The sequence below is a fragment of the Megascapheus bottae genome, chromosome 3, assembly GCF_031878675.1.
Source record: "Megascapheus bottae isolate mThoBot1 chromosome 3, mThoBot2.hap1, whole genome shotgun sequence".
Lineage (NCBI taxonomy): Eukaryota > Metazoa > Chordata > Mammalia > Rodentia > Geomyidae > Megascapheus > Megascapheus bottae.
Window position 1 is genome coordinate 27,488,436 of NC_143511.1, and position 22,270 is coordinate 27,510,705.

Genomic DNA, 22,270 nt, shown 5'->3' on the forward strand with positions numbered 1-22,270 from the left:
TTTCTTTTCAGTGCTAGATTCAGTACTTTCTGCATGCTAGACCAGTGCTTTACCACTGGGCTAACACTGCCAGCTCTTCATAAAGTAGTTCTTAAAAATGTGGGGAAAAAAAATCAGGCAGGAGTGGTGGCATACCTTTGTAAACTTAGAATCTGGGAGGCATAGGCAGAAGGACTGAGTTAAGAGAACATCTCAGGCCACTCTCAGAGTAGTTCAGGCCAGCCACATAGTGAGACCCTAACTTAAAATAAACATCCATCACCAAGAAAATAAAATAAATCAGTTATAATGTACTTATAGAGTAGAACACTAGTTGGCCAAGAGAAGTAAATGACTTAAGACAAAACCAAGGAAATTATGGTCCATGGGTCAAATCCAGCCTGCAGCCTTCCCTTAAGAAAATGGATGTTACATTTTAAAGAATTATTATTATTTTTGGTGGGTCATGGGGGCTTGAACTTAGCCTGGGTGCTGTCTCTGAGCTCTTCAGCTCAAGGCTATCACCCTACCACTGGGCCTGGGCGTTGTCCCTCAGCTCTTCAATTCAAGGCTACCATCCTACCCTGGAGCCAGGCCCCCCGTACCATTTTCTGGAGGTTAATTGGAGATAAGAGTCTCAGGTCCTTTTGTGCACCGGCTGGCTTTAAACCTTGATCATCAGATCTCACCTTCCTGAGTAGCTAGCTAGGATTACAATAGTGAGCTACGGCACCCTGCCACTTTAAAGGGTTATTAAAAAGCATAAAAAGTAAGAATTTGAGACAGATACCATATGGCCCCAAACTCTAAACATATTTACTACTTGGCTCTTCCCAAAAAGAGGCTTCTTGAACCCTAACAATAAATTTCATAATATAAAGTCAAACGTAAAAGCACCTTGCAGAATACAGATGCCAAGGGGCCAGGAGTTTGGCCTAGTGGTAGAGTGCTTGCCTAGCATGCATGAAGACCTGGGTTTGATTCCTCGGTACCACATACATAGAAAAAACCCAGAAATGGTTCTGAGGCTCAAGTGGCAGAACTCTAGCCTTGAGAATGTCCAAGGACAGTGCTCAGGCCCTGAGCTCAAGCCCAAGATTGGCCAAAAAAAAAAAAAAAAGAAAGCATACAGATGCCATGTCTCTTACACAAAATGTGTAACTATGCAAAGGAATGTATTACACTTCACATCTAATGGACATTTTGTTCTTTATGTCAGATGGGAGGCCAAATATTTACTGTACTATTCTTTAAATACATGTTTAAGATAAGGCATTTAAAAGTATGCGCCAATATTTATTCACCCTCAAATAGTGACTGGCTAATGTACCCGTTTTCTTTCCAAGGAACTCGGCTGTCCAACCAGTTGCATAGATCAGTGCCCCCACCGCAGACTGGATCAAATTTTCTAATATGTTTATTTCGGAAAGTAAAATAAAAGAGAAACAGTTTGTATTCACTTGGAAAAGGAGAAAGGCTCAGCTGACCAGGCTAGGATCTCAACTTAAGGCAATCTGAGTACCCTAGTTTTGCAACACTAAAACCTCTCTCTTTCTCTTCTGCCCCCACTCCCCACACCCCATCCCAGCTTTTTTTTAAAGGCCAGGCACAGTGCAACAGGTTTTTGTGGTGGATAGGTGGGAAAATGCAAGAGCAATTAGCATTCCAGAGTTTTATCACTAGCTATATAGTTTAGTAATACGCAGTAGAACCTGTACAGCATTTGTCAGTGGGAGGCAGCTGAAATGCAGGACTGGCAGATCCAGCCATTCAGAGAACGCTGTCTTAAATAAGAATCTTTAGGAATGTGGGTTAAATAGTTGTGGTCCCTGAGCTGATAAGCAAAGGAATTAAACTGTTTTGACAGCAACTTTAAATCTTTGGGAAAAATTAATCTAGCACACAATTCTGGGACGCTTGAAGGAAGTTTGAATCTACTTAGAACAGTTATGCAAATTTCAGCGTTGTAAAAATATTTAACAAAAGCAAACTTTCAAAAGCCCAGCCTGTTTCCATTTTTGTGAAGCAACTTTATTCATTAGTCAATTCTATGGGCCCCATCTCTGTCACAGGAATGAAAAACAGTCACTATTGATTGGAGTCAAAGGGTAATAGAGTCACACGGAAAATGGCACTGATCTGTGACATCAAAGTCTCCAATTGGTTTCTTCCCACAATCCTATCTCAAAGAAAGTCATCATAATTTTAAAATAGTAAAGAACAAAGTTGGAAAATGACACCAAGGGCATGAGAAATCCACACACTGGACTGATAGCTGGCATTTCAGAAAACAAATCTTTCTCCTTACTAACTCATATACTTGTTACCAACATTAAGCAATACTAGTCCACAGTATGGGACACAGAGGGGCCACAGCACAACCACCTGACAACAGGTAGATTTTCCAGATCCATCTACAGAACTATTTGTCACCAAGACTTTCCAAGAGCCACATTCACTAGTGTAGCCTATTCATCTTCAGATGAACAAATAATGGTTGAGAGATTACCAATTCTGGTCACTTCTACCAACACTAAAATTGTTTATTGCCATTTCTGCAATCTCTACCATCGTCTCAACACCACTTAAGCACTAAAAGTAACAGGAGAGATCATAGAATCAGTCAGGAAAAGGAACAATCATTGCAGGATAAAACAAACAACCAATAGTTCAGAACATAATCTTCCCTTAGAAATAGTTTCCTAGATGACAACTATTTCAGTTTTTTGAAAGGTAGGTTTTTTATCAAGCTATTTGACTGCAGTATTTGCAGCTGCTATACCAGAGTTGGAATAACTGAAATGCAAAAGGAAGTTAGTATTTTAATTCTAGAAATAACTTTTAATCTAGCTCTGCAAAAGCTTTCATGATAGCTCTAGAGGCTCCATGACTTAGCCTTTCTTTACCAACTCAGTCCAGCCCAGATAGACCGATAAAAAGTGTGGAACTGCAGAAGTAGTCTATCCACAGGGAGAAATGTTACGTGAAGAACTACTATGCATTTCTGAACAAATCTCAACACCGCTCTGCTAATGTTCCATTTTATAGTATCACTGTTCCATTTTATAGTATCACTAACAGTACAAAAAACCATGCATTGTGTATCTTAACCCAAAATGAAAGGACTGAGTCTTTAACCAATCTTTTAAATATCTTAAACAGTATTAGTACCAAGTTACAAGCTGTAACTACAGGATTTGAGAAACTCCAAAATAACACTCAACTGAGAACAGAAAAAGCTGATAAGAAACACAGGAAAGTCTTTACATAGCATGTGTGAAAGAAATTTTGCATAAATTAGATTTTCAAGTTTACTTGAATCTAAAACATTAAGAAGTACTTACTGATATGATTATCTGCTTCACAAGCTTAGTATCATCAATACAATCAAATGCTGCCAGCAACACCAAATGAGAGTATTGGCCCTGTAATTGGAAGCCAGAAAGGTGAGACACATAGCCAAGGTGTTCCTGTTATCCTTCCTACGGAGTCACTGTATAAAGGTTACTGACATTGACAACTTGTCCAACACAATGTAAATAAAAGTGAATAAAAGCTATACAAATGAACTTTCAATTTTATCAGGACCCAATTATATTCTAGAGATATAGAGATAAGATTGACTTTAAAAAAAAAAAAAGAGGAAACAGAAAAGAGAAAAGCATTCTTTATTGTTGTTACATCCTGATTAGGCCAAAACCCACCAATATTTGGAAACTGAATACTTCTACATAATTAATGATTCAAATCCATGTGTTATGCAGTTTATTGTCCCCTTCAGAAAACACTTTTACTGATTAGAAAACATTTCAATCACTGCTGAATTTCATGACATAAAAATCTTGAAGGCTACTGGGTCTGTGGCTCATGTCAGTAATCCTAGCGACTCAGGAGGCTGAGATCTGAGGCAGCCAGGCAGAAAAGGACCAGAGATTTTTTTTTAAAATATTTTTTATTGTATTTAATAAAAGGGTTACATGATATTTGCCAGACAGAAGGTGCATTAATTCACATACTTGACCAGAGACTCTTATCTCCAATTAACCTCTAGAAAATGGGAAGTGGGGCTCGGCTCAAGGGTAGGGTGGTAGCCTTGAGATAAAGAGCTCAAGGACACCACCCAGGACCATGGGTAGAGCTGTAGCCTTGAGCTGGAAGAGCTCAGAGACATTGCCCTGGCTGAGCTCAAGCCCCACGACCCACAAAAAAAAAAAAAACAAAAAGCAAAACAAAACAAAAAATAACCTCGAAGGTAGTTAAATAATTATTTTGAAATATCTATTCATACAGTTTAGAACTTTCTATTATTTTTACTCACTCCAAACTGAAGTCTAAAACTGAGATCTGAATCAAAATATTAGATGTTGGGGCTGGGAGTTTGGCCTAGTGGTAGAGTGCTTGCCTAACATACATGAAGACCTGGGTTCTATTTCTAGGTACCACATACATAGGGAAAAAAAGCCAGAAGGGGTGCTAAGGCTCAAGTGGTAGAGCTCTAGCCCAGGACTGGCAAAATAATTAAATAAATAAATAGCATATATATATATATATATATATATATATATATATATTTTTTTTTATGGTTTCTTACCAGCACTGCAAAAGACAACAGATAAATATACAACCACACAGAACGAATTTTATCTTAGTTGGAATTAGCATTTACTCTATTAGACATGCAGTATTGTTAATAGTTCCCTTGGAGTCTTTAGGAGTAAGTTATTGACTATGAAATATTTCTATTTCCCAGTAAATAGAAAATTCTTGATGAACTAAATCATCCAATCAAGTAAGTAACACAAAAATTAAGATTACATGTAATACATGTATCCTAGTTATATATATATGTACATATATATAAAAAAATCTATGACATAAAAATCAGTTTTAACATATGCCTGTGCACATAGACACACACTTATAACTGCACAAGAGGAAAATAAAGAACATGTCATATGAAGCCTGTTTCATATAAATAATAGGAAAACAGTCATATATATAGACTACAATTTATGTCAATTTTCTCAATTATTCAATTTCCTTTAAGATATGAATATTTACTATTTAAAATACAATATGCCCTGCTCTACTTACATTTGCCACCTTTTCAATATATGTCTTCATTGTTTTCACAATCACTTTTCTGTCCTTAATAAAAGAAAAATTACCACCATAAACTTTTATAGATTAAGCTTATTTCATAGGTAAAAGAACCATATAGTAGAATATTTAACTTTAATGACTGTCATGTTTTTTATTACTAAAATTAATAGTTAAGCAGACAGGATGTAAACTATAATTTTGACTATGTAATTTTTATATAGTCAAATATGGAACCATAATTTTAAGTTGCACAGCAAAGCTAGTGAAACTATCACAACAGTGCTACATAAGTCCTCTTTCTCGTGGCTGACATGTCTTCAAATACAAGTCTAGTAAACAGATACTATCCAATCTTATACTTACTGAATAAAATTTAAACTGCAAGAAAGAAAATGTAGATAAAACACAACTGTTTCTAGAATTGTACTGATGATGGTTCAAAGCCAGCCTGGGCACAAAGATGTGAAACTCTTATCTTCAATTAGCCACCAGAAAACTGTAAGTGGCATAGCGCTAGCCTTGAGCTGAAGAGCCCTGTAGCACAAGCATGATCAACTCTTCATTATCTTTCTCCCAACCAATATGATTATAAAGTGAGAAAAAAGAGCCTATCAGGTTTATTTGCTTGATGGATTTCTTCCCATGCTTCAATGAAGCCTAAAGATTATAAAAGCAGAGAAGAAATGCTTGGCCCAAACAAAATGGCAAATTCCCATGAAACCCTGGAACATAAATTTGAGAAGGCAATATGGTTCATGCGTAATTGGGGAAAAACCAACACCTGGCAATTGCTGGCAGCAGACAATGAGACACCGACCTTAGGCGTGCCATGCCACAGGCAGTGCATGGCCACTCTGGCACCATCATGTGTGTGGGCAAGGTATATCACTGCTTCACGTATGGCTTCAATCAGCTCCTGGTGGGTGGGGGAACAGTTATAAGTTAATTTGTGTTCTTTTTTCTTTCTTTATGCTGCCGAATCAGTCTACAGAAAAGCTGTCAGGTACAGAGAATGAAGAGCACACAGGCAGCAAACAAACAAATATAATCTCTTTGGATAAGCAATATCTATTAAACAACGTAAGACTTTTACCAATTGCTATTTTAAAAAGGTCATAGGCTATATGTATAATATTCAGGAAAAAAGTTTAAGAGGCAGAAGTGCTAAGGGAATTGTGTTTGTTTAACAGATCAGCTAGATAAAAGTAAATAGTAAATAAAGCAAATTCTCTTCCCTAAGAGACAAGTATGTCACAAATTCTTTCTAGAGGAATTTTCTGTTTAGTTTGTGAGTGGGTTACCTCCACAAATTATATTCACTCTTTACTATAAACTACTCAAGGAACATTCCCCTAAAGACTCTGTATTAACATTTAGGCCACAGCCAAAAAATAATATATTTTTTTCTTTTTCTGCCAATCATGGGGCTTGAACTCAGGGTCTGAGCCCTGCCCTTGGGCTTTCCCAAGGTTAGGGCTCTACCAACTTGAGCCATAGCATCACTTCTTGCTTTTTCTATGTTCATGGTACCAAGGAATCAAATCCAGGTCTTCATGAATGCTAGGCAAGCACCTCAACCACCAGGCCAAACTCCTGGTCCTGGGGTTTAACTCAGTATCTTTTTCCTTGACTTTTTGGTGCCAGTCCTGGCCCTTGAGCTCAGGCCTGAGCACTGTCGTTGGGCTTTCTCAAGGCTAGAACTCAACCACCTGAGCTTCCACAGCACCACTTCTGGCTTTTTTCTATGTATGTAATACTGAGGAATCAAACCTGGGTCTTCGTGCATGCTAGGCAAGCACTCTACCACTAGGCCAAACTCTTGGCCCCCCTGACTTTTAATATACATAATTTCCTGTTGCAAAGTGTAAGTACACAGGATGTAAATGAGTTCTGGCACCTAATAGTTTACAGAAACCCATTTATTCTTCTCCCAATTAAAAATTTTACATTAGGTCTGGAAAGAGAAAAGTAACTATCTAATTTAATCAATAAGGAACAAAGAATTTCATCCTTAAATGTCTTATAATCCTTTCCCAGGATGCATCTCAAGAATCAATTTTAGACAACAAACCTGGACTTATGAGTTTCCTTAAAGCAATCTAGTTACAGTTATGGATAAATTCTCTTTTGAAAAAGTCCCTCAGTGTCAAGAAAGATGATTATTATTCCAAATGTTGGGGTTTTCTTTTTGCATTTGTTTTTGCTTTTGTAAGTATGCATTCAACACTAAAAAGATAAAATATTATGTACCTCTGAACATATTCAAATGAACAGTTTGTCAGCTAGAACATACAGATCTGCCTAAGACTATGCAGGGGTCATAGATGCTCAATTGTGCAAAAAAAGAGAAAGTCTCCAAAAGGAGATGCTACTCAGGTCACTGGACTATAAGCTTGAGTGGGGGACTACTGCTGAGATTAGTTTACAAGCTAATGCTGAGACTATCAAAATTATTGAGAGTATACAAGCTGGCATATTAGTTAGCCCATGTGATTAGAAAATGAGGATAGATAGACAAGGTGTTCTCAGCATGATGAATTCCCATTTGTACTTCATCACTGACTTGAGGGGCAGTACAATTTACTACATTCACAATTTCTTTTCCTAAGGTCTAGGTTTTCACGCATCATTTAGCTTTTCATTAAATATCTTCCCCTAACCTTTAACATGGGCATTGTTATAAGTAGTATTTATTTTATTGCTCTTTTGCATTGGCATACTTTAAAATTACATGAATGCTGAATATTCTTCTAAAATTAATTTTTAGATTAGGTAGAAGTTACTCTGGACTATAAAATATGGTATATATATATCATATTTTATCAATATATTTATGCTATATTTGTATATAGTGTATAATATATAAAATTCTAATGGCATTAACAAAAATCACAGTCAACTCTATTATTTCCTGTTGAAAAAAACTGAACAGACCCGTTCAATCCAAGTTCGGTTAATTATCTGTTCTAAATAAGGAAACAACTCTAAAATTCCTAAGAGAGCTATATCAAAGAAGTGCTTCAAATTCCTACATAGCTTTCTCTCTATGTTTAACTTTAAGAACAAAATCCAAGAACTTACTGATCTGAGTTTTGGGGGTGCATATGTAAAAAAGTCCAAGAATACTTTGTGAACCAAGGAGTGCTTAATCACAGATTCCCTGAAAACAGAGGAGGGAAAAATTAGATCTGTCGAAACAGTCATACAAAGATAGGTAACCCTGGCTTTCACTAATAGGATCTAAACAAGTAAGTGGTTTTTCTAAATATAATTTGTCACAGGGTTGATTTTATCTTTCAACAACACTATGATGTCTGAAGAAAAAAACCTTGCAGACGATAAAATTGATTTAGTGTCATCCATGACCATGACGGAGTATGAATTTCTAATATCTAATCAGCCAAGATGAAATCATCATTCAACCTATACTATACCTTCTTTAATAAGGACATCTATATTATTCCCCCTAGCAGTAGACACATCAACAGAAACACAAATCCTGTTTTACAATAGCTCTTTCCTTTGTTACTCTTCAAAATCAGCCTCATAAAATTTTTAAGAATTAACTTGGACAACAAAAACAGTCTAAGCAACAGCAATTTCAACTTAATCAACGCCCCCTAGTGTCACACTTGGTAAATTTACTACATTGTACAATGAAGGGTAATGTTCTGGTACCAAAGACATGAAAGTTCACATGCATATTCCACAGGAAATAGAAATTAATGCAGGCAAAGCACTATTCTGAGTGATTTGGAAATACTAACTCATTTAATCTTAAAACTCTATGAAGTAGGCATAATCATTAGAATAGTATTATCCCAACTGTATGGATAAGAGGAACTGAAACAGAATTAGGCTGTCCATGTTTATATGCTTTGTACTGGCAGGAATCATACCTAGGCAATCAGGTCCCAGAAGCTTTGGTCTCAATTACCTTCCTACGGTAACAATGTTGATAGGTACCATATATACAGGTTTCTAAGTCTTACAAACTATAAAATACTTGGGTACTTTTTTTAAGCTTGCTTTTATTGAGACAAGGTCTTGCTTATGTAGCCAAACTCATGATCCCTCTGGCTCAGACTCCCTACTGGGATAACAGCTTTGGGGAAGAAATAGTTCATTGCTGTAAGTTGATAAAACTATGATTACACATAATTCAGTATGATACAAAATTAGAGACAATCTGGAAAGAAAAATGGTTTCAAATAAAAAATTTTATATCTTCATCCAGGACAGATTAATAACAATAAAGATGAACTATCTGCCTTTTCTGGATAAGGATTATGTAAAACTTCCCTTTTTCAAACACCTCTTGCAAATGTGTGAAGGAAAAAAAAAATCTTTCTTACTTTTGGGCCATTGGAGTTAGAATCTGTTTCATTTCATCCATAATAAGTTCTAGTTTTCCTGGCTGTGCCTCTAACACTTTTTCCAGAGTTGGGTGATCTGCTGACTGCAACAAAAGAAAAATTAAACTCTTCTAAAGTCAATCAATTGCCTCACTTGAGAATGTAGAAAAATTCCAGCCATTTAAAATAAGTTCAAAATGAGCTTAAGATGTCCATCAGATATTATCTGATTCTCACTCTATAAATAAATGCCAATATATTCATTCCTTGGTTCCAAGAATCTGCATGGATAAAGAAATCTGAGGCCATTCAACTTCTTATAGAAAATAGTAAGTCGTTTTTTTCTTACAATTCATACATACTTCTATCTCATGTATACTTAAAACACCTCTGCTTTATGGTTGCCAAACTGTACTGTTTTTGGGAAAATGGCAAGCAAGGGAGAAAAATCTATGCATATCCAGTACAGGAAAAATACACACACACACACACACACACACAGAAAGTTTTTGATCTGTGGATGGTTGACTCCTTAGCAGAACCTAAGGATACGGAGGGCCAAGAGTACCAAAAAAGCCAGACCTACTAACAAATACAATCAACTACCCACCCAGTGGGCACTTGCCAATCACTTACTACGTGACTAATCATCATACTGAGTAGTCAGTTCAGAAGTCCTGCCACCATGTGTTTTGTAATTACCTGGATATTTCTAAAAGTTAAATACTACAATAAATAAATGCAACAAGTTTAGCTTAGGACCTGAATCTAATGGAGACAACTAAGTACTAAATGCACATCTCTTCAAAGGCATTTACATATTACTGCTCCACAGCTGGAAATAGATCCTCAAACTATGCTACTCTCATTACTGGCTATTCCCAGAATCAATCTTGTGCTTTCTTCAAAGTCATGTCTACTTTCTCTCTTTTCATTCAAGATAAAATGTGAAAGAGGGAAAAAATGTTACTAAGGGTAATGCAAAAACATGAAGAGTAGGAGTCTAATGCACTTCAGCCACACCGGCTAGGGTGCCAGCTCTGCTTTGGTATTAAATTTTTTGCCTCAGTCTGACTGTAGGTCACATAGAGTACTTGGGGGGGGAGTAACAAAGTTTAATCTGAAGAGGACTTCAAGGTAACATTCAGGAGAAAACTCTAAGTACAATTCACTGTAGCCCAGACAATGCAACTTATAAACACAAACGGTATGTCAAGGTAAAAATGTGCTCTAAGAGGCCGGGAGTTTGGCCTAGTGGTTAAAGTGCTTGCCTAGCATGCATGAAGACCCGGGTTCGATTCCTCGGTACCACATGCATAGAAAAAAGCCAGAAATGGTGCTGAGGCTCAAGTGGTAGAGCTCTAGCCTTGAGAAAGTCCAAGGATAGTGCTCAGGTCCTGAGCTCAAGCCCAGGACTGGGGAAAAAAAAAATGTGCTCTAAAAATAAGCAAGGTAAGTTAAACTTAGAAATGTCACCTTATAAAGCTGAAAAGTGTTCCCATACAGCTCCTCTGTCAGCATGTTCCTCTGCTCCAAAATGGCTTTGTCATTATAGGCATACTCCACGATGGCGGATGCCTCTGCATGCCGCAGGAGCTTCTTCACATGACCTTTGAAACTTTTGATGATCTCTGCAATCTGTGGCTTACTCCTAAACTCAACAGAATCATAGATAGCATAGGTGTCAGGAAGAGAAAGCAAGGTGACAAAAAAAACTACAATTTACACATCCTGATACCAACTAATCAATGTGTGTCTTCCATAGAGAAAAGCTTGTAAGTAGGAAAATCCAACTGCTTAGTAATGTTTTCATGTCAAGCTTGAACTGACTCCACAGACAGCATTCCTAGGCAAGAAACCTAGCTCTGTTCACTGAATGAAAAGAGCTGAGCAGGTTCTATAACCTCCTTATGTGTCTGTCTCTTCAGTCATAAAGGACAAATAACATTTCTGTGAGGACTAAAGGATCCTAAGAATACAAAGTGCCCATGTCAATTCACTAAATTCTTTAGCTTGAGAAAGAGATTATAAGAAAACAGAAAGACAATGGGACAGGGACAGGGAAACAGGAATAAAGCATCCTATACACTTTTTTTCCGGGGACGGAGGGCAGTAGGGATGCTGGTCCTGGGGCTCAAACTCAAGGCCTGAAACTCAGGGCCTGTCTCTAAGTTTGTTGTTCAAGGCTAGTGCTCTACCACTTGAGTCACAAATCCACTTGAGTATTTTGGTAGTTAAGTGAAAATAAGGAGTGTCACTAAGGTTCCTGCTTAAATTGGCTTCCAAGTGTGATCCCCCTGAGTAGCTAGAATAAATCTCCTGGTTTATTCTAAAATAACCAAGCAACTAATAATAGAGTATTTTTTTTTTAACATTCTGTTAACTACATGTCACATTTTTTTGTCACTACTGTTAAGTTCTGTGAAGAAGATTAGTCAAGACAAGTACTAATTCACCTACCTTAGGAAATTCTCCCATCTTCATATTTCTTTCTTTTAAGATTTGCCAGTCCTGGGGCTTAAACTCACGGCCTTGGCCCTGTCCTTGGACACATTTTGCTCAAGGCTAGTGCTCTGCCACTTGAACTACAGTGCCACTTCCAGCTTTTTTCTCTGTATGTGGGTACCAGGGAATAGAACCCAGGGTTTTGTGCATGCTAGGCAAGTACTCTATCACTAGGCTAGTACTCTATCACTAGGCTATGCTCCATGACCCATCTTCATATTTCTTAACCAATAAATTACTTCATTCTACTTACCTAACTTCCTAATTCTCTACCCTCTAAACAGTGGTAACTAATTATAAGTGATTACTCCATCACTCTTCTAGAACTTCGAGATATAAAAAGAGGTCTTTAACAATGGTGAAAGCATACCATAATTTTATATTAATTTCAATAATAGCTACAAGGTAATATGCTCTAGAAATAACAAAAGCATCTGCCTATGACCATGAACTTCAACAATAAATTTTAACAGTACTAAGAATTGAACTCAGGTCCTGTGTGTGTGTTAGGCAAGTACTTTTCCACTGAGCTACACCCCAGCCTGACCAGACTTTTCAAGTAACAAACACAGCTGGAGTCCATAGATTTTTTTTTAAAGTATATTCAAACAAATAGCAACTTACCCATACATGAGAAATTTCTTAACAATATTTCTGGAATATTTGGCTTTACTTAATTCAACCAAATCACCTAAAAAAAAAAGCATTATAATCATTTGACAACCTCATTACGTATGTTTAGAAATAAAGGAAAGCACTAAATAAATGTACCATTCTGGAAACACAAGTATCTCTATTTGTTTATGTCCAAGAAGAACCAATTTAAAAAAGAAGTGGCCTAGCAGGACATACTGCCGTGGGATTATTGTCTAGGACACTTGGTATCCCAAGAGAAACAAGTAACTTAACACAACTGATAATTATCTTCAATATATAATAAATACCTTGCAGTTCTTCAAAAGCCTGCTTTCTCTGCTCTTCATTACCATACTGAATGTAACACTGGATCACACGTGTTGAATCATGTGCAAAGGCAATCTAAGGAGACACAGTTTGAGCTTTTAGATTGAATCTAAAGACTCATTTCTTTTCTCTTCTGCCTTTTTCTTTTTTAGCTACCTCGCTGAAAATTCCTTGTTATAAGAAAAGTAGTCCATTGTGGGTAAGTTACATCTATATTAACTGAGAGGTGAAATATGTGTTTAATTATGTAGAATACAATTTAGTATGTTCTGCCTATCACATGTAATAGATATAATTAGTAATGATGTAGAGGAAGGCATAGGTCATTCTGCAATATTCCTATCATTGTATTTAAAACTGCCATACCATCTCAGGATTATATAGACTGTAGTTCTTTCTCTGAAACTTGTCTTCCTTAAAAGGAATATTCCAGCTTTAATAGTGTATTACCTAGGTTTTTCACCCAAGTGGCCAAACAGTGTCTGTCTAGGCTAACCAAAGACACATAGATACAAAGATATATACACAGAAGTTTAACAACCTAGAAGTCTTGTCGCATAAATAAGCATAAACACACAATTTCTCATTCATTGTAATTTCTGTACATATATGACACCTGTACTTGGTCCTCCAAAACGAAGGATTTTTCTGTTTTTCTGAGGAATCAAACTCAGGGCTTTGTGGGTGCTAGGCAAACACTCTACCACTAGGCCACACTTTTGGCACCTGGTTAAATTTTTAAAAAAGCAGAACTGTTTATGTAGATATTTTTCTTATTTAGACCTCAAAGTAAGAATGAGAGATTCCAGGTGAGAGAGTAGAAGGTAGGAAACCTATCACACTGTGACCTCAGGAAGACTCTCAGCCTCATATATATTAAATGTACAGTAAGAAGACAGAAATTAAAATGAGACAGGGTCTGCACTGGTTAATACAATTCCTCTTTAGCAAATAACTGACCAATAGAATACTCTTACTGTCCAAAACAAACAACCCACACCATCAGAATTTGAACTTAACCCCCAGATTTATGGTCATGCCATAATGACTTGAGTGTACCTGACAAAGGATCTTAAGTGTAAGCTCTGTTTCTTCTTTTGGTGGTCCTACGGTTTGAACTAAAGAGCTTTAAAACTTGCCACTTGTGCCATTCCACCCAGACTGAGTGTAAAATATTTACAACTTGAGTATATCAGACTACTGCTAGAGCTGTGGGGAATGTTCTATTCTAGAAATATCTTACTAAATTTACTGTAGTATAGCAGTAAAAAATACTAGAATTGTTGCTTTGCAAGTGAACAACCACTACCTACTTATCCAAATACACAATGGAAGTTTATTACAAAACAGGACTGTGCAGAAACAATGAAAAACTAGAATTCTTAAATAGTTTAAAGAGTTGGCATCCTATTTACAACAGTAAGGAAGAAACCAAAACTGTCGCATTTCTGTATTGCAAATGCATAAGTGGCAATTTAGAACCAATTAAATATGTGGACTTTGGAGTAAGACATTCAAATACTACTGGGCTAATAAATTCTTCAACATAACTTTAAAACTTATTTGGTATGAATTATTAAAAAATGTCACAGCCAGCTTGAATCTGTAAACAACACTCCAGCAGCAAGAGACTAAGTACAATCTGAAATGCAGAATCAGAAAGACACCGAGTACCAACCAACGTGATGGTACAAGTGGAAATTCCACACCTGAACTCATGCAGCAATTAGCTGTAGATAAAATACAAGCATTCCTAAATCGAATACACATAATCTTCAGACTACATATACTATAGTGTGTATATAATACCTGTGAAACACAAATAGATTTCATGTTTCAGCTGGAGTCCATCTCTAAGGTATTTCATTCCATAATGCAAATATTCCAAAATTTAAACAAAGAAACAAAAAGCCCCAAAACTTCTGTTCCTAATTATTTCAGGCAAAGGAAATGTAATCTGTATTTAATTCTTGTAAGTCATGTATGAAAGGTATTTGAAAGTTCTAGGAAAGAAACACTGGAAACCACAAGTTCCCAAGTCACAGTCCAATGTCCTTTCCTAACATTTAAGAAAGGTCTATGATTTAAAAACTAAACAATGCATTCACTCTGCTTACAGTTTTAATTTTCCCTTGAATCAACTTCTGCAAGTCACTCATCAGCTTCACTCTTTTTCCTTTGTCACAATCTTTTCTACAAATGAGAACACAGAGTTAGTAAGTTATTTTAAACATACAAAACTAAGCACTATACCTTGAGTGCTCATTAGTTCAGCATGGATTTCCTTTTCAAAACCACCAAACCTCTGACAGTAAAATTGCTATCCCAGAGCTGCCACACAAAAGCAATTTTCTCAGAGGCAGAAACTCATCTCACAAGGTATAATCTTATGTATCAATCTAAGCCTTAACCATCAGAATTTCAGAAAGAGGAAAAAATAGTGAAAACAAGTCTCAGATAGCAAATACTTAAGCAGCTCAGAACCTACCTGATAAACTGCCCTTCATTTTCTCACAAATCTCTCAGAAAGAATATAAAATACATTTTGATACCCTGACACTCTCCTAATGATCCCATGTATTTCTGCAATAGTCAGGTATTTAAACACTGCTGCCTCTATCAGGGGATTCTGGGTACTCCCAAAATGACCCAAGTGCTGGGCCTCTGTTTTAGCGTATCTTTCTACTTAATAGGGGGCATACTGCTACTTTCTATCACCTCCAAAGGTGGTGGTAACTGGCATTACCTTCTTAGGATTTCCCAAATCTGCTTTGCACGAATGACAACATCATAATTGGTTTTGTCACTGAGCTGCCTGCTCTGCTTCAGCTCTTTCTTCTTCTTTTTGAAGTCATCCCATTTGGGTTTCTTGGCTGCAGATTCTAAACATTACAGGAATTGTTTTCAAATCGACTGAACATTCTGAACACCATTCAGGACTATGAAATGAGAACAAAGGGCAACTACTAATTGGGATGAGTTTCTTCTACTCACTTTGGAAACAAGAGGAAAACACCATTTTAATAAATTTAAACTTTGTGTAAGTTTCTGAATAGTCAGCACATTTTAAATTTGGCTAAAAAATATCCAATCATTGATTTAGCAGCTTTTTTTGGGGGGGAGGGGTGTGGGAGGGGAGATTGGGGGAAAGGTCTTGTGCAGCACAGGACTGCAGGAGCTTATGGTCATCCCAAGTGTTGGAAAGACTGTTGTTTACTTAAGCCTACCTGCCTCTTTCCTTCCTTGCCCAAAAGAGCTACATCCAAAGTTCCTACACACAAAGGTTCAGATACTACCTGACAGAGAAAGACCTCTGCAAAGACAACCCCAGGGAGCAGTGCTTACCATCACTTTTACCATCTGGCTGGAATTTTCTCTTCTTGTTGAGTTTATTTGCTTGCTGAAATTTGTTCTTTGGTCCTTTGTCCCCGTGTTGTTTATTCTTGAATTGTTTGACACCCTTTTTGCCAGATTTTGTGGCACTTTTCTCAAAGTTCTTAGGTGTGATTTTAGTTCCATCTTCTTTGTCAGCTTTCCTTGGGAATTTCTTTGAAGAGCTAGAACCTGATGATGGTAATGATGATGATAAGTAACTACTAGTTCACTGAACTAATGATCCTGGGCGTAGACTTCCTTCATGTACTTAGTTGTAATTGTTACACAGAATTATATATATTTTAAATAGGAAAAATCTCTCATCTCAATTATACAGAATTTAGTGCTTTACAGTATTAAAATAATCAAATCAGAACACTAAAACCCCTTTTCTGATGATCAATTTTAACATACACTTCAGATACAAAGCCTAGAAAGTAGAAAAATACCTGAATAACTGAAATAACTAAAAATAACTAAATTGGGGTTTAAGAATAAAATAAACACTCCTGAAATTTAGAAAGTGTATCATAAAAACCAACAAGCCAGATATGGTGGCTCACATCTGTAATCCTACCTACTCAAAAGACTGAGATCCAAACATCATAGTTTGAAGCTAGTCTGAGCATGAAAAATCTGAGATTCTTACCACCAATTTAACATTCCACGAACCCAAGAAAAAAAAATGCCAGAAGTGTAGCTATGGCTCAAGTAGTAGCCTTGAGGACAGAAAACTCAGGGACAGTGTTCAGGACTGGCCTATGTATAGACACACAGGTAGGCGTGTGCGTGCGCACACCACACACCCACCCACACTGTTTTATAAATAGAGTTTGGTCAGCAAAGCTTACAAATTAAGTAAGCTAACAAATGAGACAAAACAGCTATTCATTAAGACTATAATAAGTGAAAGAATAAAAGATTGCTTAGGAGATATTTTGCTGTATATACAGCCTGTGACTTCTCTACAATACTGACACCTGATGGAATTATAAAGGTATCACTTTTTGAAATCCTAAACCTAAAAGTACATGTTTTCTCAGCAGTATGTATTAGTCAGTTCCAGTTTGCCAAATGTTAAGATATAATATACAGTGAGCAGGTATGAAGGAAATGAGGCAACCTCAGTGGCTGAGACAGGGAACTCTCATAAGTAGAGCAATCCTCCATTATTCTGGCAATTTCATGAATGTCTGAAGTTCATGTTAACTCAGAAACAATAACAACTTCTTATTTTTGATCCTAGTCTGAGCCTAAGAACACAGATTCAAATCTGCTACATATTCTTACAACCCAGTTATAATTGTGAAAACAAGCATCAGGGAAGAATGTTTTGGAATGAACTACTCACCACTGTTTTTATGAAATCTGATTTTTTCCTGTGATGCCTTTGCATTCTTTCCTTTGAATTTGTTTTTCCCTTTGATCTCCATCATAGCAATTCTGGAAAACAAACACCAAAACTACAAATCATTGATTCGCCTCTCAATTAAGAGGCATTAAGTAGACAATATCTTGAATTCACAAGCAGGATCAATTATCCAGTTACAGTGTGCAAACTACAGAAGTCTAGGAATGAATGAGAAAAAAGGCTTAACTCAAGAACAAAGGACATGCTAACCTGGCTTAGAGAAAGGACTTCTATAATGGTACTGGCTAAAAGCCAGACTATTATGGTCAGTGTTCCCATTTTGTAACCTGGAAGACTTAGTGAGGAGTACCTGACAATATTAATATTTGATTTCTAAGTTTTTACTCTAAAATCTATGGACAAATAATAAGCTGCACTTACTACATAGTCAAATTTAATAAATAAAGGATTAACGAAAAGATCTTTATATATTCCGAAGTTGCCCTTCACAAAATCACACCCTTGTAAGCAGCAGTATGGATTAAGGGCAAAAAGTCACTGGGCTCATTCCTCTACCTTTCAAAATGGATCCTAAAGAGTTCATGACAGGTCTTTCTAGACAGTACTTCTAGATCTTTGTGCACCAGAATTTTCTAGAGTTAATTTCTTAGGAGATGGACATGGTATCTTGAGACACATGTTAAAAAAGGAAGGGCTTGGGTTGCAATGTATCTTGAGGGAACAGCTAAATGGCAGGGAGCAGCAAAAAAGCTTTTTAGGTTCTTTACATTGGTAACCATCCCAAGCAAAGGCTATTTTAGTATGTATGATTTTGCCAACCTCACAGAACGACTTCTCCCAGGATCATTTTCAGTGAACACACTGAAAAACTGTTTCAATCTAAACTGAGAACTGGAGGTTGCCTAAATTGCTGAGTTTCCTCATGGGATTTAGAACTGCAGTTACTTTATTATTTGGCTACAGCTGTCATAACCACACCTGCCATTTTCTGGCTCTTAGATACATGTAATTTTATACTGATTCATTCACTTACATGTATTCTTTGTTTCACAGATGAGTTCCATATACCTTCACCAGTTTCCCCTAACATTAACAACTTACATAATTTAACTATCAAAACTAAAGTAATATTAGCAAAGCACTATTACATGACAGGTTTTATTTGGCTCTTTTCATTTTTCTGTCTCAGGATATACTCGATTTAGCAATCATGTGTCTTTTGCATTTTGCAGAGTGTGTCTTATTGGAAAAAATTATGTTTTTCATTACATTGAGATTATGTTTTTTGTTGCAAAATACCACCAAATGCTCTTCTCACAACAAAGAGATACATGATGCTGGCATGATTAATGATAATATTAATTACTAATAAGTACCTTTTTTTTTTCATCTGAAAGCTGAGAGCAGGACTCCAGCTGGGTATCAGACTTTTACTCATTGTATGGTGCTCTACCATATGAACTACTCCCCCAACCTCAATTACTTTGTCAAAGCAGTGTTGGCCAAGATGCAATCATATTACCTTTGTTTCCTTTCTATGCTCTAATGGGATTAAATCTACCCCAAACTTAAAGAAAGGGAAATTAAACTCTCCATTTATTCCTGGAATCTGCCTACCTGCTGCCTCTGTGTGTCTAGCAAGCACTTTACTTTTACATATCCAAACCATAATTCCCAAACCTGTGCTTTCCTGCCCTATTCTTTCCCACCCTAGCCACTGTACAAGCAAGAAATCTAAGATCAATTCTTGAAAATTTCCCCTCAAGCCATCAGTTCTTTCTGAGCTCTCCTGAACATTTATTTTCCCATCTGTACCTCTACTGCCACCACCCTCACGTGAGAACCACTATCAAGAAGCTTTCTTACTCAACTTCCAAGTGAGGTGCTATTACTAAAGAGAATCTGGGCCTGTCAGCTCTTCTTATTTGTAACCCGTCAGGGCTTTCTATGCATGAGAACGACTCAGTATTTGCTTCCCACCGCTTACAGCCAAGGCAGGCTGTGACCTCAGCCCCGACCGTGTGTGTGTGTGTGGCTGGTCGGACCGGAGAGTAGCAGAGTGACGGGAAGGGCAGAACGTGCCGAACCCCGCAGGGCAGCCGGAGGCCGTCCGAGCACTCGGGGCAACCTGGGAGGAAAAGGGGCCGTGGGCCTCCCGGCGCCAAGTTTCCTCAGTCCCGCCCGCTCTCCCCTCCCCACCACACCGCCCCAGCGGTGCGGCCATAGAGCACTGCTCAGCGGGCAGAGGAACGGAAACTCCGAGACGCACCCGCCCCGCTGCCCCGGCTCCTCACACCCGCAGCGAGCCTCAGCAGAACCGTATCAAAGCCCGCCAGTCCCACCCGCTCCGCACCACTCACCACACACGTGAGCCGGCGCCGACGACGGAAGTCGATTCCGGACTTCCGCTTCCGCTTCCGGCCTTAGCCCCGCCCCATATCCGCTTTGCGAAGGTCAAGGGGCGGGGCTTATGGTAAACCCGGAGATTCAATGCTCCTATTGGTCCGCGGGTGGCAACCGGTGACGCCATAAGACCTGCGCCGCTTTCTTGATTCTTTTGGCCGTCGTGAGGATCCCTCGGGCGGAGCGACGCGTCAGCGGTGGCGCCCGAGAGTGACGTCTCTTCACCCGTTCGTTTCCGGGCTGGGTGGAGAAGTAGATGTCTCCCTGGAGGCTGGCGGGGCGGTCGGGTCGAGGGGGTTCACCAACGCTGCTGGTTCTGCCGGTAGTCTGGCCTAATACGGAGAGGCCTAACCTGTCTGGTCTGTGTTCTGCCTTGCGGTGATGTCTGGCGTCGGTTCGAGTCCTAACCCTGGTGTTGTTTTGTTTCCATCTTGAGCTCTGTAGGTTTCCGTGAGGAGAGCGGCCGTGCCTACCCTAAAGCGCTTAGCACGACGGAGGATCGTGAACACTCAAGTTTACTATCGAGGTGATGGTCCAGAGGGGGCACATTTCCAAAAATTTGTCCCAGTTTTCCCCTGCCGTCCCTCTCCACACCCAGAGTCAGGCTGTGCTGCATTTGTTCACCCTTTGTCCCTCCATTTCTGTGGTGCCCTCTCTGTAACCTCCCAAAGGCAGATCAACAACCAAACAGAGGGGGGAAAATAAAGAAGAAAAGGAAATGAAACAACAAAACCCTTTTGTTTCCATTTCCTGGAGTTCCTTTAGATCAATCTTGATTTATGTAATCAGCGGCACACAGGCATTGCGCCTTTGTGCTCCCCTCCTACGACTATCCATACTCCTTTGTTCTCACTGGGTGGATGCCACGAGTCCTGGAAAATCTACCGTGTTCCATGACAGATCGAGCTTTCATATATGAGAGAAACCATGAGCTGTTCTGTCTCTCTGAGCTTAGCTTGCATCCCTTAACATGATTTGTTCTAGGTCTATCCATTTCCCTGTAAATGATGTATTATTTTTTCCAAAGGCTGTGCATATTCCCATAGTATAGATAGGTACCACATATAGTCCTGGGCCTTGAACTCAGGGCCTGGGCACTGTCCTTGGGGTTTCTCAAGGCTAGAGCTCTACCATTTGTGCCAGAGCACCATTTCTGGCTTTTTTTATTTTTTCTAGTATGTGGTACCGAGAAATCGAACTTGGGTCTTCTTGCAAGTTAGGGAAGCACTCTACCACTAGGCTAAACTCCTGGCCCCTGGGGTACCACATTTGTTGATCAACGCATCTATCTTAGTGCATCTGGGCTGTTGCCATAATTTGCCTATTGCGAATAGTGCAGCAGTGAATATGGAGACATTTTTAATGTATCCCAGTTTCTTTTCTACTTGAGGAAAAACAGGATGTCACCCCATTTTACAGGTGAAGAAACTAACAAAACAAACTTGGTTGTGCTCAACAGCAGAATTTAGGACAGACATGAAATAAGTGTTTTCTCATTTTCTGAAGGAGGGGGAAGCACTAGTTTTTTTTCTCAGGGAGGCAACATAGCTGCCTCTGACTTGCTTTCTCCACTCTATTAACTTATGGGTAAAGATTTACAAAAATAGGGAACAAGAATTGCTGGCGACCCATCTCAGTGCTTATCGAGCAAATAACGTAATGGGGCTATGAAATATCTTAAAACTTCTGACAAGAAAATGCTGGCCAGAAGAAATCACGAAGTACCTTTTACCAATTCTGGGAATGGGAACATTTGTTTCTTCATAGAGAGCAGAACTCCATGTCAGGAAAGTTTTTCAAATAGCGGCCTTAAATATACACAACAGAGATCTATTACTCATTTCTTTTTTCACAAGAAGAAAAAGCTATCAAAAAAAAAAAAAAGCCTCTCTAGATTTAGTAATATCAAGTGTTCTGTACTACCGAAAAGTGGGGCTTGAACTCGGGTCCTAAGCACTGTCCTTGGGCTTTCTCTCAAGGCTAGAGCTCTACCACTTTGAGTCACAGCACCACTTCCAGCTTTTTCTATGTATGTGGTACCGAGGATGCAAACCGGGGTCTTTGTGATGCTGGGCAAGCACTCCACCACTAGGCCAAACTTCCGGCCCCTAAGTGAATTATTTTTGTTTGGAGTAAGTAGAAGTATCTTCCAGTTTTACAGAAAAACACAAAAGTTATATACTACAAACTGGCATTTTGTGTATGTGGGTTCTAG

General features: G+C 38.3%; 1 protein-coding gene across 5 annotated transcripts in view; it reads right to left on the reverse strand.

Annotated features, from left to right (window-relative positions):
* Pum3 (pumilio RNA binding family member 3) overlaps positions 1-20,089 on the reverse strand; it is a 34,871-nt gene extending 14,782 nt beyond the window's left edge. Inside the window, exons 1-13 of one of the 5 annotated variants that reach the window (XM_090329704.1) lie at positions 20,013-20,089; positions 17,632-17,723; positions 16,251-16,469; positions 15,652-15,787; positions 15,023-15,098; positions 12,887-12,980; positions 12,567-12,633; positions 10,914-11,088; positions 9,438-9,541; positions 8,164-8,242; positions 5,900-5,998; positions 5,074-5,127; positions 3,324-3,404 (exon numbers count right to left, since the gene is read on the reverse strand). In XM_090329704.1, the coding sequence (XP_090185830.1) occupies positions 3,324-3,404; positions 5,074-5,127; positions 5,900-5,998; positions 8,164-8,242; positions 9,438-9,541; positions 10,914-11,088; positions 12,567-12,633; positions 12,887-12,980; positions 15,023-15,098; positions 15,652-15,787; positions 16,251-16,469; positions 17,632-17,716 (1,269 nt within the window). In that variant the 5' untranslated portion in view covers positions 17,717-17,723; positions 20,013-20,089. Of the gene's footprint in view, positions 1-3,323; positions 3,405-5,073; positions 5,128-5,899; positions 5,999-8,163; positions 8,243-9,437; positions 9,542-10,913; positions 11,089-12,566; positions 12,634-12,886; positions 12,981-15,022; positions 15,099-15,651; positions 15,788-16,250; positions 16,470-17,631; positions 17,724-19,028; positions 19,376-19,518; positions 19,539-19,639; positions 19,660-19,921; positions 19,989-20,012 lie in introns of those variants that run through there. The other 4 variants (XM_090329705.1, XM_090329706.1, XM_090329707.1 and 1 more) reach the window with 4 other exon arrangements.
* Between the last annotated feature and the right edge of the window lie 2,181 nt (positions 20,090-22,270).